At 42.4% G+C, this 16,292-nt stretch overlaps 1 protein-coding gene across 1 annotated transcript in view; it reads left to right on the forward strand.

The window, feature by feature from the left end:
* Positions 1–3,926: 3,926 nt before the first annotated feature.
* LOC106592410 (polycomb protein suz12-A) overlaps positions 3,927–16,292 on the forward strand; it is a 58,267-nt gene continuing 45,901 nt past the window's right edge. Inside the window, exons 1-4 of the mRNA XM_045719619.2 lie at positions 3,927–4,715; positions 6,789–6,835; positions 7,162–7,226; positions 15,815–15,883. Of these exons, the coding sequence (XP_045575575.1) occupies positions 4,514–4,715; positions 6,789–6,835; positions 7,162–7,226; positions 15,815–15,883 (383 nt within the window). The 5' untranslated portion in view covers positions 3,927–4,513. The remainder of the gene's footprint in view (positions 4,716–6,788; positions 6,836–7,161; positions 7,227–15,814; positions 15,884–16,292) is intronic.

Raw genomic sequence — 16,292 nt, forward strand, 5'->3', positions numbered from 1 at the left:
TAGGTAGACCACCTCAGAGTAGTGTATTGGGTAGACCACCTCCCAGTAATGTATTGGGTTGACCACCTCCCAGTAATGTATTGGGTAGACCACCTCCCAGTAATGTATTGGGTTGACCACCTCCCAGTAATGTATTGGGTAGACCACCTCAGAGTAATGTATTGGGTAGACCACCTCAGAGTAATGTATTGGGTAGACCACCTCAGAGTAATGTATTGGGTAGACCACCTCCCAGTAATGTATTGGGTAGACCACCTCCCAGTAATGTATTGGGTAGACCACCTCAGAGTAATGTATTGGGTAGACCACCTCAGAGTAATGTATTAGGTAGACCACCTCAGAGTAATGTATTGGGTATACCACCTCCCAGTAATGTATTGGGTAGACCACCTCCCAGTAATGTATTGGGTAGACCACCTCCCAGTAGTGTATTGGGTTGACCACCTCCCAGTAATGTATTGGGTAGACCACCTCCCAGTAATGTATTGGGTAGACCACCTCCCAGTAATGTATTGGGTAGACCACCTCAGAGTAATGTATTGGGTAGACCACCTCCCAGTAATGTATTGGGTAGACCACCTCAGAGTAATGTATTGAGTAGACCACCTCCCAGTAATGTATTGGGTAGACCACCTCAGAGTAATGTATTGGGTAGACCACCTCCCAGTAATGTATTGGGTAGACCACCTCAGAGTAATGTATTATGTAGACCACCTCCCAGTAATGTATTGGGTAGACCACCTCCCAGTAATGTATTGGGTAGACCACCTCCCAGTAATGTATTGGGTAGACCACCTCCCAGTAATGTATTATGTAGACCACCTCCCAGTAATATATTGGGTTGACCACCTCAGAGTAATGTATTGGGTAGACCACCTCCCAGTAATGTATTGGGTAGACCACCTCAGAGTAATGTATTATGTAGACCACCTCCCAGTAATGTATTGGGTAGACCACCTCCCAGTAATGTATTGGGTAGACCACCTCCCAGTAATGTATTGGGTAGACCACCTCCCAGTAATGTATTGGGTAGACCACCTCCCAGTAATGTATTGGGTAGACCACCTGCCAGTAATGTATTAGGTAGACCACCTCCCAGTAATGTATTGGGTAGACCACCTCCCAGTAATGTATTGGGTAGACCACCTCAGAGTAATGTATTGGGTAGACCACCTCCCAGTAATTTATTGGGTAGACCACCTGCCTGTAATGTATTAGGTAGACCACCTCCCAGTAATGTATTGGGTAGACCACCTCAGAGTAATGTATTAGGTAGACCACTTCCCAGTAATGTATTATGTAGACCACCTCCCAGTAATGTATTGGGTAGACCACCTCCCATTAATGTATCGGGTAGACAACCTCAGAGTAATGTATTGGGTTGACCACATCCCAGTAATGTATTGGGTAGACCACCTCCCAGTAATGTATTGGGTAGACCACCTCCCAGTAATGTATTGGGTAGACCACCTCCCAGTAATGTATTGGGTAGACCACCTCCCAGTAATGTATTGGGTAGACCACCTCAGAGTAATGTATTGGGTAGACCACCTCCCAGTAATGTATTGGGTAGACCACCTCCCAGTAATGTATTGGGTAGACCACCTCAGAGTAATGTATTGGGTAGACCACCTCCCAGTAATGTATTGGGTAGACCACCTGCCAGTAATGTATTAGGTAGACCACCTCCCAGTAATGTATTGGGTAGACCACCTCAGAGTAATGTATTAGGTAGACCACCTCCCAGTAATGTATTATGTAGACCACCTCCCAGTAATGTATTGGGTAGACCACCTCCCAGTAATGTATTGGGTAGACCACCTCAGAGTAATGTATTGGGTTGACCACATCCCAGTAATGTATTGGGTAGACCACCTCCCAGTAATGTATTGGGTAGACCACCTCAGAGTAATGTATTATGTAGACCACCTCAGAGTAATGTATTAGGTAGACCACCTCAGAGTAATGTATTGGGTAGACCACCTCCCAGTAATGTATTGGGTAGACCACCTCCCAGTAATGTATTGGGTAGACCACCTCAGAGTAATGTATTAGGTAGACCACCTCCCAGTAATGTATTGGGTAGACCACCTCCCAGTAATGTATTAGGTAGACCACCTCAGAGTAATGTATTGGGTAGACCACCTCCCAGTAATGTATTGGGTAGACCACCTCAGAGTAATGTATTAGGTAGACCACCTCCCAGTAATGTATTATGTAGACCACCTCCCAGTAATGTATTGGGTAGACCACCTCCCAGTAATGTATTAGGTAGACCACCTCCCAGTAATGTATTATGTAGACCACCTCCCAGTAATGTATTGGGTAGACCACCTCCCAGTAATGTATTATGTAGACCACCTCCCAGTAATGTATTGGGTAGACCACCTCAGAGTAATGTATTGGGTTGACCACCTCAGAGTAATGTATTAGGTAGACCACCTCCCAGTAATGTATTGGGTAGACCACCTCAGAATAATGTATTGGGTAGACCACCTCAGAGTAATGTATTGGGTAGACCACCTCCCAGTAATGTATTGGGTAGACCACCTCAGAGTAATGTATTGGGTAGACCACCTCAGAGTAATGTATTGGGTAGACCACCTCCCAGTAATGTATTGGGTTGACCACCTCAGAGTAATGTATTAGGTAGACCACCTCCCAGTAATGTATTGGGTAGACCACCTCAGAATAATGTATTGGGTAGACCACCTCAGAGTAATGTATTGGGTAGACCACCTCCCAGTAATGTATTGGGTAGACCACCTCAGAGTAATGTATTGGGTAGACCACCTCAGAGTAATGTATTGGGTAGACCACCTCCCAGTAATGTATTGGGTAGACCACCTCCCAGTAATGTATTGGGTAAATCACCAATGTTCCTTCTTGAAAGGGAACACCATTGAATGGGAGACCTTTACTCTCTCAACTGAGTTGTTTTCCTGCCAAAGGCAGCTTCTGTTGAAGGTATGATATATTACTATTAAAATGAAAGGCTTGTAGGCATAGCCGCAGGAAGTAGGGGTGCTGAGGGTGCTGCAGGACCACCTGATAAATCACAATTTAAAAAGGTATTCATATAAAATAAATTGTGCTCTAGGCCTTTATTACTCCTGTGTGAGCGGAGAAAAATACTCCTCAAAAACACCAATCTCTACTGGACAACTTACAATGTAGATAGGAGTTTTTCCATGTAGCATCACCTGAACGGTAGCTCCGCAGGTGGAGTCTGGGTCTCAGGGTCCATAACCAGGGAATGGGGTCGAATCCCAGCCAAGGCATATTATTTAGAAAATAATTTTATGTGACAACACACTTTCAACACATTGTTGTTCAAACAATTATTTGTATTTAGTCAAGTATGGGTCAACCTTAAGCATCCTAAATAATGCCATAGATTCACTGTTTGTAATTGCAAAAAAAAGGGATTCACAGCAAAAAAGGGAACCTGTATGGTAACTGATAGTAGGCTACTAAGACCCCGCGACCCAATAGCCACTGCGCCACAGAGATTTGATGAATATGTGGGAAAAAACGTCTATATGAACATCAAACGCTGCTTTTCATTGCTGACCAGCAGATGTCATTAATGTGCATATTGTTAAAAGATTAGCATAATTCATGTTTTTTTCAGCATGATTTGGTGAAAGCCCCAAAGGCTTCAGAAAAGTCTCGGTTTCCCAGCACTATTTATGCTAGCTAGCTAGCTCATTTTAGATGAGAGTATCAAAAGTCATCACACTCGCTTATCTGATTGGTTGAGTAGGCGGGCCTTATGACTTTGTGGCTGTGGTAACTAGTGACGACTGCGTGTGAGTGGCAAACCGAACGTCACCTGCCGACTCGTGATGATTCACACCAATCACAACTCTCACTTCTCTAAACAACGCCTCTGATTCGGCTAGGATCTGTGAGGGCGGTTGCTCTCAAGTCACCATTTGAATTGTTGAGTTCAGGGAGTTTATCCATGATATGTGGGAGAAAAAAAACGGTCAATTTTACTGTTCCGTAGAAGCTCTCAGGAAAATTGTAGTAAATGGTTAATTTGCGTAGAGTTTTGTAGCTTTACCAAACCGACATAGCATTCTTTAATGGCATCTTTCCAGCTCACCTTATTTGTTGTGAAATATACAGCGAGCTAACAAGCTAGCTCAGGGTTAGCATAACTAGCTAACTGATGTTCAGTAGGAAACATAGCTACACTGACATAGCTAGGTGAAAGTGCCGGGTGCTTGCTAACTTCTCTAATTTCGTGCGTCCTTGAGATTTAATCGAAATTGTTTCTCTGACGAACTGTTTTCTAGCCAACAAACAATGCATTTCTACAACAAGTCTAATGTTTATTCCATGAAATTGACAAGAAGATAGCTAGCTAACTTCGCTGGCTAACACCGCCTGGCTAGTTTCAGCTTGCTCGTTTTTGGTAACGTTACTCTTTGTTTTGACAAAGGACCTGATCTTTTTTTCTTCCATATTTGGAATATACCTGGGACATTTTTGTATTTCCTGGGCCATGTCTCCCCAGAAGCACGGTTCTTCTGACGGCGGCAACAACGTATCTAGTCCGGTTGTGGGATACGTTGGTACCGGTGGCGGCAGAGCGAACGGCCGTGTCTACCACCACCAAACAACTGCAGTTGTGGTGCCCGCAGCCAAGAAGCCGAAAATGGAACTGGTTCAAGCCGATCATGAGTTGTTCTTGCAGGCATTTGAAAGTGAGTTGCTGTCATTGTCGTCATATAATGTTTTTGCATGATTAGTTATCTTTATATTGCTAGATTGGCATTTACAATTCATCTCTATATTTAATCTAGCCTATATAGGAGTGTCCCTTGTGATTGTGAGGCATCTTTCTTAAAACAAAATTTTAACCACATTTCACCAGAAAGACGTCAAGTTCAAAGCATCTGACAACATGATTTAACAGTCATCAGTATACAAAGAAATCTGATCCTATTTTAGATTTATAGCTAGCTACTGTAGTTAATTTATTTTACCACGTGTTTGCTTACTTCCTCCCCTGAAGAGATGGCATGTGCCAGAACTACTTTAAGAAATGAGCATGTGCTGCCTTTTGAAATACGTTTTATTTTTATTTAACCTATATTTAACTAGGCAAGTCGGTTAAGAACAAATTCTTATTTACATTGATGGCCTAGCAAAAGGCCTCCTTCGAGGACGGGGGCTCGGATTAAAAATAAAAATATAGGACCAAACACAACAGTACATAAAGAGAGACCTAAGACAACATAGCGTGGCAGCAACACATGAAAACACAGCATGGTAGCAACTGTGTACTAACTAATGTAACGAACATAAATATGTATAGGGTCATTTCCATGTTAAAAGGACCCATGATCACCAACATGTGAAGTCTATATTTGTGAAAAATGAAGGTGCGTGTTTGTATATATACATGTTTCAACCATTTTCCATCCTAAAAATTAGGAATAAGCAAAGGCTTTGATTTCTGGTTAAACAGATGGAAAAGGGGTCTTAGAAAACTTCTACCAGAAAGTATTAGAAATACATTAAAACACAACAATGTTGAAGTAAAGACTCCTAAAATCAACACTTATATTTCGTTTTGGAGAAGTGTTTCTGCCTTCTGTAAGTTTAGGAGAACATTCCCTTGTGCCTTGAAATTCCGTTACCAAACATCCACATAGCTATAGTGTTTTTACTGACATTTTGTTTATGAATTATTAAGTGATTACAACTCGAAATCCCGTTATCAAATCGGTAACAGAATTTCTGCAATTGAATTTGCTACAATGGGGAATCATAGTAGTCACTAAACACAGTTGGATCCACACGTTTGGACAGCACAGTAGAGTACAGTAAAGAAAGGTATAGTTCTATACAGTATACAGTAGAGCACACTAGTTGAGTACACTACTGTACTGCACTATACTGTACTGCACTATACTGTACTGCACTATACTCTACTGAACTGAACTATACTGTACTGAACTGCATTATACTCTACTGTACTGAACTGAACTATCCTCTACTGTACTGAACTATGCTCTACTGTACTGAACTATCCTCTACTGAACTGAACTATCCTCTACTGAACTGAACTATCCTCTACTGAACTGAACTATCCTCTACTGTACTGAACTATCCTCTACTGTACTGAACTATCCTCTACTGAACTGAACTATCCTCTACTCTACTGAACTATACTGAACTGAACTATACTGAACTAAACTGAACTATACTCTACTGAACTATACTGAACTGAAATATACTCTACTGTACTGCATTATACTCTACTGAACTCTACTCTACTGAACTCTACTCTACTGAACTCTAATGTACTGAACTATACTCTACTATACTGAACTCTACTCTACTGAACTCTAATGTACTGAACTATACTCTACTCTACTGAACTCTACTCTACTGAACTCTAATGTACTGAACTATACTCTACTCTACTGAACTGAACTCTAATGTACTGAACTCTAATGTACTGAACTATACTCTACTGTACTGCATTATACTCTACTGTACTGCACTATATTCTACTGTACAGAACTCTAATGTACTGAACTATACTGTACTGAACTATACTTTACTGCACTCTACTGTACAAGTATACAAATACAATTGTTGTTAATGTAAAGTAATTTACTGTAAGCTAATGAATGTTGACCCAGTGTTGTTTTCAGAGCCAACAATAATTGCCCCTCTAGGATAAATAGTCTTATCTGTATAATGTTATTGTCAATGTAATTTACTGTGAACTTAATGAATGTTGAACCAGTCTATTGTGTTTCCAGAACCGACCCAGATCTACAGGTTTCTCAGAACAAGGAACTTGATAGCGGTACGTTGGAAGCCTTCTCAGCACCTGTCATTCTTTACTAACTGTCTGTGGCTTCTAATGGTGTGTCTGTTTTGAAGATGGTAAACATTTAATGTACCTCTAGAATAGCATTCTGTTGAGCAGATAAAGACTACCTTGAACCAGTTGTAACATGGCTGGTTAATGATGTCTGTTTTGAAGATTGTAAAGTTTTGATGCACAGTTCCACTAGATATAATGGCCTTATTTTGGTCATTGGACAACCTGTTGCAACATTTCTGTCAAAGTGCAGAAGATGCAAGTGCAGATTTCTAATAGTTCTTTCCCTCTGTTTTTTGTATTTTCAGCCTATATTTCTGCACAGAACTCTCACTTACATGTCCCACAGAAACTCCAGAACGAACGCCAAACGGTAAAACCCTGCGTTAGCAATTTATGTTATTCTTCAATAACTCAAACTCCAATGAAAATCAAGGGGACAAAAATAGGTTTATTTGAGGACAAATCAAGATGTTATGCTGGGAGGTAGATTTTCAGATCTTCAGTCTCCCTTCTCCTCAGCTTTTCTCCACCGAACAAAGGAACAGGATGCCGTTTTATAGCCTAGGGTTGACCAATCAAAAGGCCTTGCAGTATGACATGGCCAAATAACCAGTATTCTGCTCCAGACTCAATGTACAGAACGAAGCCCATGTAGCTCTGAGTTCAGGAGTGACATTCCACAGATTCTAAACGGCTGTTGAACTGAAAATCAACTCCTATTTACATTGACAATTCCCTATTGACCGTTTAGTATTATATTTAGTTTTTAGTGCTCTCGTCCTCTCATCCCCTCAAACTCCGCGTTGTGTATTTATCTTCGACATATTCTTACACCTGCATGAAGGTGTTGATTCTAGCTGTTGAATGTTTTCACATGTCCATTGATATGTTAGGCATTCTCAGCATACTGATGAGTCCCAGTCTTTAAATAGTCTACAGGAGCAGCAGACTTAATGACCGTGAACCTGACAACCTCAGAACCTGAAGAGTTGGTAGGGTTTAACCCTGTTGGCTTACTGCAGGGAGAGTGTGTGTGTGTGTGGTTCAGAATGCTATTAACAGAGGGCCAACCGCCATGGGGCTGCATAGTGTAGGAGGGGGCTGCCCCTGCTGTTTCACTGAGTGATGTAATGTATACATACATCTGTATGTCTATGGACTTGTTCAACGTTGCAGGTGACTGCAGATCGACTGATCTACAAATCACCTTGCATCATATAACTACTCATTTATTATTTGTAGATCAATTTACCCACAATGCATCATCACAGATTGGATGCTCTTGAAAAACAGTGATCCCTGTGGGAATTGAAAACAATTGAAAATAAACCTTGTTGCTAGCGCTGTACTCTTCCTAACTGAACCACACGTGTAGGCTGGTTGGCTAATGGCTATATCTTTCTCTATGTAAATGAGAAATGGTGCGTTTAGTTATATTAGCTGTTTTGCATATCGTTTGATTATAGTGATATTTGGAGCCCTGAGTTCTTCTTGATTATAGTGATATCTAGAATCAAATGTTTTCCACCTATGATGTGAAACGCATCCTACCGTCTGTCTTTCTGCCTAATGTGAACGGCAATAGCGCAAGATACACATGAAAACAGGAAATGACACTGGGAATCGATAGAACATTTAAAATAAACAACAAAAAACACGTAATATCTTTAAAAAAATATGTGTCTCTTTCCGTTAATCCTTTACACTGGTGGGAAGTGGCCTATTTGGATAGGGATTATTTGGATAGGGATTATTTGGATAGGGATTATTTGGATAGGGATTATTTGGATAGGGGGGCTGAATTGAAATGTTTCTTACGGAATAAATATGAAAAGCAAATGTATAACCATGGTAGCGATGAAAACAGAACAGTTGGGAGAACAATTGGGAGATTATGGGAAAATGATTAGACTAAAGGTGAGGACACAACAGTTCACCTGACAGGTAGGTAGCCTAGTGGTTAGAGCGTTGGGCCATCGAATCCCAGAACTGACAGGGTCAAAATCTGTCGTTCTGCCCCTGAGCAAGGGCGTTTAACCCACTGTTTCCCGGGCGCCGTCAACGTGGATATCGATTATGGCAGCCCTCCGCACCTCTCTGATTCAGAGGGGTTGGGTTAAATGCGGAAGACATATTTCAGTTGAAGGCATTCAGTTGGACAACTGACTAGGTATCCCCCCCCTTTCCCACAAGGCTGAATCCAAACATTTTATGTACATTTTACATTTATTGTACTTTTCACTGCATTTGTTGATAATGAAATATTAAAATACTCTGAATACATTCAGTAACATGATAATATTCCTGGAAAATGTGTTGGAGGTGCAACATAAGACAAACATTTTTCAACATAATCTGAGTTTGAGGACTAACCGGTGTCTCCAAGGGGCAGCACATCTCTCCAAAATGTTCACAGTTCCTAAGTCATTTCAATGAAGTCTTCAACTACAAGGTGCTTTATTTCATCTCTCCTCTCTGTGCCGTTGAGGAAGTAGAGCAAGCACACTATAGTTGTTTTGTTAGGAACACAACCCTGCATCCCCGCCATCATACTATTACTGTTGTTGTTTACACAATCTAAAAACACTCTGTTGTCAATCGCCATCTGGGTCAGGTGGGCATCATGTGAAAGCTTGTCATGTTGACAATAGAACAAGTTAAGTTATAAAATACGATATTAATACAGTGTTAAGCTTTCACAAGGCAATTCAGGGAAACTGATGGTAATTTTGGTGCCCGTAGAAAGGAGTCATGAGTGCGTTCTGGGGCGCGTGCCGAGGTGACAAACCCGGCTCATTCTGAACGGAACAACCCAGGGTATGACGCCATGTCATCTTGGAATGTTGACACTGAGTATATGACATGAGTTTTATAATATGGAAATGATTGGTTTGCTTGTATGACATCAAAGCAGTATTTATTCTAGTCCTCAACGTCTCATCTTTCTAAATACATTGAGTCCTCTTCATTCACAGCATTTCCTTCACTCAGTCAACAAAACATTGACAAAAGTTGCCCAATTAGGGGGAGGGATGGGGACAACTTCTGGTAACATACCGTTCAGAACAGCTGTCAGTCAAAACCCATACAGAGCTGTGAAGAACAGAGCCTGAGCTCTGACGTCATGTATAGCATGTTACTGTACAGCCACTGAGCTCTGACATCATGTATAGCATGTTACTGTACAGCCACTGAGCTCTGACGTCATGTATAACATGTTACTGTACAGCCACTGAGCTCTGACATCATGTATAGCATGTTACTGTACAGCCACTGAGCTCTGACGTCATGTATAGCATGTTACTGTACAGCCACTGAGCTCTGACGTCATGTATAACATGTTACTGTACAGCCACTGAGCTCTGACGTCATGTATAGCATGTTACTGTACAGCCACTGAGCTCTGACGTCATGTATAACATGTTACTGTACAGCCACTGAGCTCTGACATCATGTATAGCATGTTACTGTACAGCCACTGAGCTCTGACATCATGTATAACATGTTACTGTACAGCCACTGAGCTCTGACGTCATGTATAACATGTTACTGTACAACCACTGAGCTCTGACGTCATGTATAACATGTTACTGTACAGCCACTGAGCTCTGACGTCATGTATAACATGTTACTGTACAGCCACTGAGCTCTGACGTCATGTATAGCATGTTACTGTACAGCCACTGAGCTCTGACATCATGTATAACATGTTACTGTACAGCCACTGAGCTCTGACGTCATGTATAACATGTTACTGTACAGCCACTGAGCTCTGACGTCATGTATAACATGTTACTGTACAGCCACTGAGCTCTGACATCATGTATAACATGTTACTGTATAGCCACTGAGCTCTGACGTCATGTATAGCATGTTACTGTACAGCCACTGAGCTCTGACGTCATGTATAGCATGTTACTGTACAGCCACTGAGCTCTGACATCATGTATAACATGTTACTGTACAGCCACTGAGCTCTGACGTCATGTATAACATGTTACTGTACAGCCACTGAGCTCTGACGTCATGTATAACATGTTACTGTACAGCCACTGAGCTCTGACATCATGTATAGCATGTTACTGTACAGCCACTGAGCTCTGACATCATGTATAACATGTTACTGTACAGCCACTGAGCTCTGACGTCATGTATAACATGTTACTGTACAACCACTGAGCTCTGACGTCATGTATAACATGTTACTGTACAGCCACTGAGCTCTGACGTCATGTATAACATGTTACTGTACAGCCACTGAGCTCTGACGTCATGTATAGCATGTTACTGTACAGCCACTGAGCTCTGACGTCATGTATAACATGTTACTGTACAGCCACTGAGCTCTGACGTCATGTATAACATGTTACTGTACAGCCACTGAGCTCTGACGTCATGTATAACATGTTACTGTACAGCCACTGAGCTCTGACGTCATGTATAGCATGTTACTGTACAGCCACTGAGCTCTGACATCATGTATAACATGTTACTGTACAGCCACTGAGCTCTGACGTCATGTATAACATGTTACTGTACAGCCACTGAGCTCTGACATCATGTATAACATGTTACTGTACAGCCACTGAGCTCTGACGTCATGTATAACATGTTACTGTACAGCCACTGAGCTCTGACATCATGTATAGCATGTTACTGTACAGCCACTGAGCTCTGACATCATGTATAACATGTTACTGTACAGCCACTGAGCTCTGACGTCATGTATAACATGTTACTGTACAGCCACTGAGCTCTGACGTCATGTATAGCATGTTACTGTACAGCCACTGAGCTCTGACGTCATGTATAGCATGTTACTGTACAGCCACTGAGCTCTGACGTCATGTATAGCATGTTACTGTACAGCCACTGAGCTCTGACGTCATGTATAGCATGTTACTGTACAGCCACTGAGCTCTGACGTCATGTATAGCATGTTACTGTACAGCCACTGAGCTCTGACGTCATGTATAGCATGTTACTGTACAACCACTGAGCTCTGACGTCATGTATAGCATGTTACTGTACAGCCACTGAGCTCTGACGTCATGTATAACATGTTACTGTACAGCCACTGAGCTCTGACGTCATGTATAGCATGTTACTGTACAGCCACTGAGCTCTGACGTCATGTATAGCATGTTACTGTACAACCACTGAGCTCTGACGTCATGTATAGCATGTTACTGTACAACCACTGAGCTCTGACATCATGTATAGCATGTTACTGTACAGCCACTGAGCTCTGACGTCATGTATAACATGTTACTGTACAGCCACTGAGCTCTGACGTCATGTATAGCATGTTACTGTACAGCCACTGAGCTCTGACGTCATGTATAACATGTTACTGTACAGCCACTGAGCTCTGACGTCATGTATAGCATGTTACTGTACAGCCACTGAGCTCTGACGTCATGTATAACATGTTACTGTACAGCCACTGAGCTCTGACGTCATGTATAACATGTTACTGTACAGCCACTGAGCTCTGACGTCATGTATAACATGTTACTGTACAGCCACTGAGCTCTGACGTCATGTATAACATGTTACTGTACAGCCACTGAGCTCTGACGTCATGTATAGCATGTTACTGTACAGCCACTGAGCTCTGACGTCATGTATAGCATGTTACTGTACAGCCACTGAGCTCTGACGTCATGTATAACATGTTACTGTACAGCCACTGAGCTCTGACGTCATGTATAACATGTTACTGTACAGCCACTGAGCTCTGACGTCATGTATAGCATGTTACTGTACAGCCACTGAGCTCTGACGTCATGTATAGCATGTTACTGTACAGCCACTGAGCTCTGACGTCATGTATAGCATGTTACTGTACAGCCACTGAGCTCTGACGTCATGTATAACATGTTACTGTACAGCCACTGAGCTCTGACGTCATGTATAACATGTTACTGTACAGCCACTGAGCTCTGACGTCATGTATAGCATGTTACTGTACAGCCACTGAGCTCTGACGTCATGTATAACATGTTACTGTACAGCCACTGAGCTCTGACGTCATGTATAACATGTTACTGTACAGCCACTGAGCTCTGACGTCATGTATAACATGTTACTGTACAGCCACTGAGCTCTGACGTCATGTATAACATGTTACTGTACAGCCACTGAGCTCTGACGTCATGTATAGCATGTTACTGTACAGCCACTGAGCTCTGACGTCATGTATAGCATGTTACTGTACAGCCACTGAGCTCTGACGTCATGTATAGCATGTTACTGTACAGCCACTGAGCTCTGACGTCATGTATAACATGTTACTGTACAGCCACTGAGCTCTGACGTCATGTATAACATGTTACTGTACAGCCACTGAGCTCTGACGTCATGTATAACATGTTACTGTACAGCCACTGAGCTCTGACGTCATGTATAACATGTTACTGTATAGCCACTGAGCTCTGACGTCATGTATAACATGTTACTGTACAGCCACTGAGCTCTGACGTCATGTATAACATGTTACTGTATAGCCACTGAGCTCTGACGTCATGTATAGCATGTTACTGTATAGCCACTGAGCTCTGACGTCATGTATAGCATGTTACTGTACAGCCACTGAGCTCTGACGTCATGTATAGCATGTTACTGTACAGCCACTGAGCTCTGACGTCATGTATAGCATGTTACTGTACAGCCACTGAGCTCTGACGTCATGTATAGCATGTTACTGTACAGCCACTGAGCTCTGACGTCATGTATAACATGTTACTGTACAGCCACTGAGCTCTGACGTCATGTATAGCATGTTACTGTACAGCCACTGAGCTCTGACATCATGTATAACATGTTACTGTACAGCCACTGAGCTCTGACATCATGTATAGCATGTTACTGTACAGCCACTGAGCTCTGACGTCATGTATAGCATGTTACTGTACAGCCACTGAGCTCTGACGTCATGTATAGCATGTTACTGTACAGCCACTGAGCTCTGACGTCATGTATAGCATGTTACTGTACAGCCACTGAGCTCTGACGTCATGTATAGCATGTTACTGTACAGCCACTGAGCTCTGACGTCATGTATAGCATGTTACTGTACAGCCACTGAGCTCTGACGTCATGTATAGCATGTTACTGTACAGCCACTGAGCTCTGACGTCATGTATAACATGTTACTGTACAGCCACTGAGCTCTGACGTCATGTATAACATGTTACTGTACAGCCACTGAGCTCTGACGTCATGTATAGCATGTTACTGTACAGCCACTGAGCTCTGACGTCATGTATAACATGTTACTGTACAGCCACTGAGCTCTGACGTCATGTATAGCATGTTACTGTACAGCCACTGAGCTCTGACGTCATGTATAGCATGTTACTGTACAGCCACTGAGCTCTGACGTCATGTATAACATGTTACTGTACAGCCACTGAGCTCTGACGTCATGTATAGCATGTTACTGTACAGCCACTGAGCTCTGACGTCATGTATAACATGTTACTGTACAGCCACTGAGCTCTGACGTCATGTATAACATGTTACTGTACAGCCACTGAGCTCTGACGTCATGTATAGCATGTTACTGTACAGCCACTGAGCTCTGACGTCATGTATAACATGTTACTGTACAGCCACTGAGCTCTGACGTCATGTATAACATGTTACTGTACAGCCACTGAGCTCTGACGTCATGTATAGCATGTTACTGTACAGCCACTGAGCTCTGACGTCATGTATAACATGTTACTGTACAGCCACTGAGCTCTGACGTCATGTATAACATGTTACTGTACAGCCACTGAGCTCTGACGTCATGTATAACATGTTACTGTACAGCCACTGAGCTCTGACGTCATGTATAACATGTTACTGTACAGCCACTGAGCTCTGACGTCATGTATAGCATGTTACTGTACAGCCACTGAGCTCTGACGTCATGTATAGCATGTTACTGTACAGCCACTGAGCTCTGACGTCATGTATAGCATGTTACTGTACAGCCACTGAGCTCTGACGTCATGTATAGCATGTTACTGTACAGCCACTGAGCTCTGACATCATGTATAGCATGTTACTGTACAGCCACTGAGCTCTGACGTCATGTATAGCATGTTACTGTACAGCCACTGAGCTCTGACGTCATGTATAGCATGTTACTGTACAGCCACTGAGCTCTGACGTCATGTATAGCATGTTACTGTACAGCCACTGAGCTCTGACGTCATGTATAGCATGTTACTGTACAGCCACTGAGCTCTGACGTCATGTATAACATGTTACTGTACAGCCACTGAGCTCTGACGTCATGTATAGCATGTTACTGTACAGCCACTGAGCTCTGACGTCATGTATAGCATGTTACTGTACATCCACTGAGCTCTGACGTCATGTATAGCATGTTACTGTACAGCCACTGAGCTCTGACGTCATGTATAACATGTTACTGTACAGCCACTGAGCTCTGACGTCATGTATAACATGTTACTGTACAGCCACTGAGCTCTGACGTCATGTATAGCATGTTACTGTACAGCCACTGAGCTCTGACGTCATGTATAGCATGTTACTGTACAGCCACTGAGCTCTGACGTCATGTGTAGCGTGTTACTGTACAGCCTCTGTGTTACAGTTTAGAAAGATTATAAATACCCCAAAATCTACCATTTTCAAGGAGTGTATAGAGCTACACGGCCCAGTTCCTCATTGGGTTGAATTCATCCTCACTTTAAGACGATATTTATCTTCATTTAGTGGTGACGTCTGATTCTCCCACTTTCACACTTCCTGTCATGGATTTAACATCACTGGATGGTTGTAGGAGCAGCGGGTGGGGCACTTTTCCAGCGTGGTTAAATCCTTGATGTGGAGTATCTAACACAAGTGTGGAGAAGGAGGACACAGCCTCAGCGATGAAGTCTAAATCCCCAGTGTGTCCTGTCTATTAACCCTGGGGGGTTCTCTGGGGGGGTTCAGGAAGTCCTCCAGGGTGGATCACCTGCTGTACAGAGTGGAGAAGAAGAGGGCTGAGCAGAAGGCACACAGGTAAACAGACCATTCATTATCTTCCAGAGCTGTGTTCCAATACTCATACTAACCGCACTAAACGTACTATTTGTGACGTAAATTGAGTATGTAGTTTGCTTGTTGGTCATAGTATGGATATAGTTAGAATGCCAAAGTTCCTGGATGTCGTACTATATTCGCCAAAATACGAAGTATACAAACAGTGGACACTTTCTGTGCCTTTAGGGCCGATAATGCAGTTCTTCAGAAAATGGGCATGGCTTCACAACGTTTTCAGATTTGAAGAAAATGGAGGAAATATGCAGCCTAAGTCCAACGAGAGTGGATACAAATTCATTCCTTTTATCTAATTATGACAAATGTTAACAAAATGTTGAGCAATGTAATAAAGTAATGACTTTTTAAATAAGTTACCTTACACGTTATG

The sequence above is a fragment of the Salmo salar genome, chromosome 06, assembly GCF_965601325.2.
Source record: "Salmo salar chromosome 06, fSalSal1, whole genome shotgun sequence".
Classification (NCBI taxonomy): domain Eukaryota; kingdom Metazoa; phylum Chordata; class Actinopteri; order Salmoniformes; family Salmonidae; genus Salmo; species Salmo salar.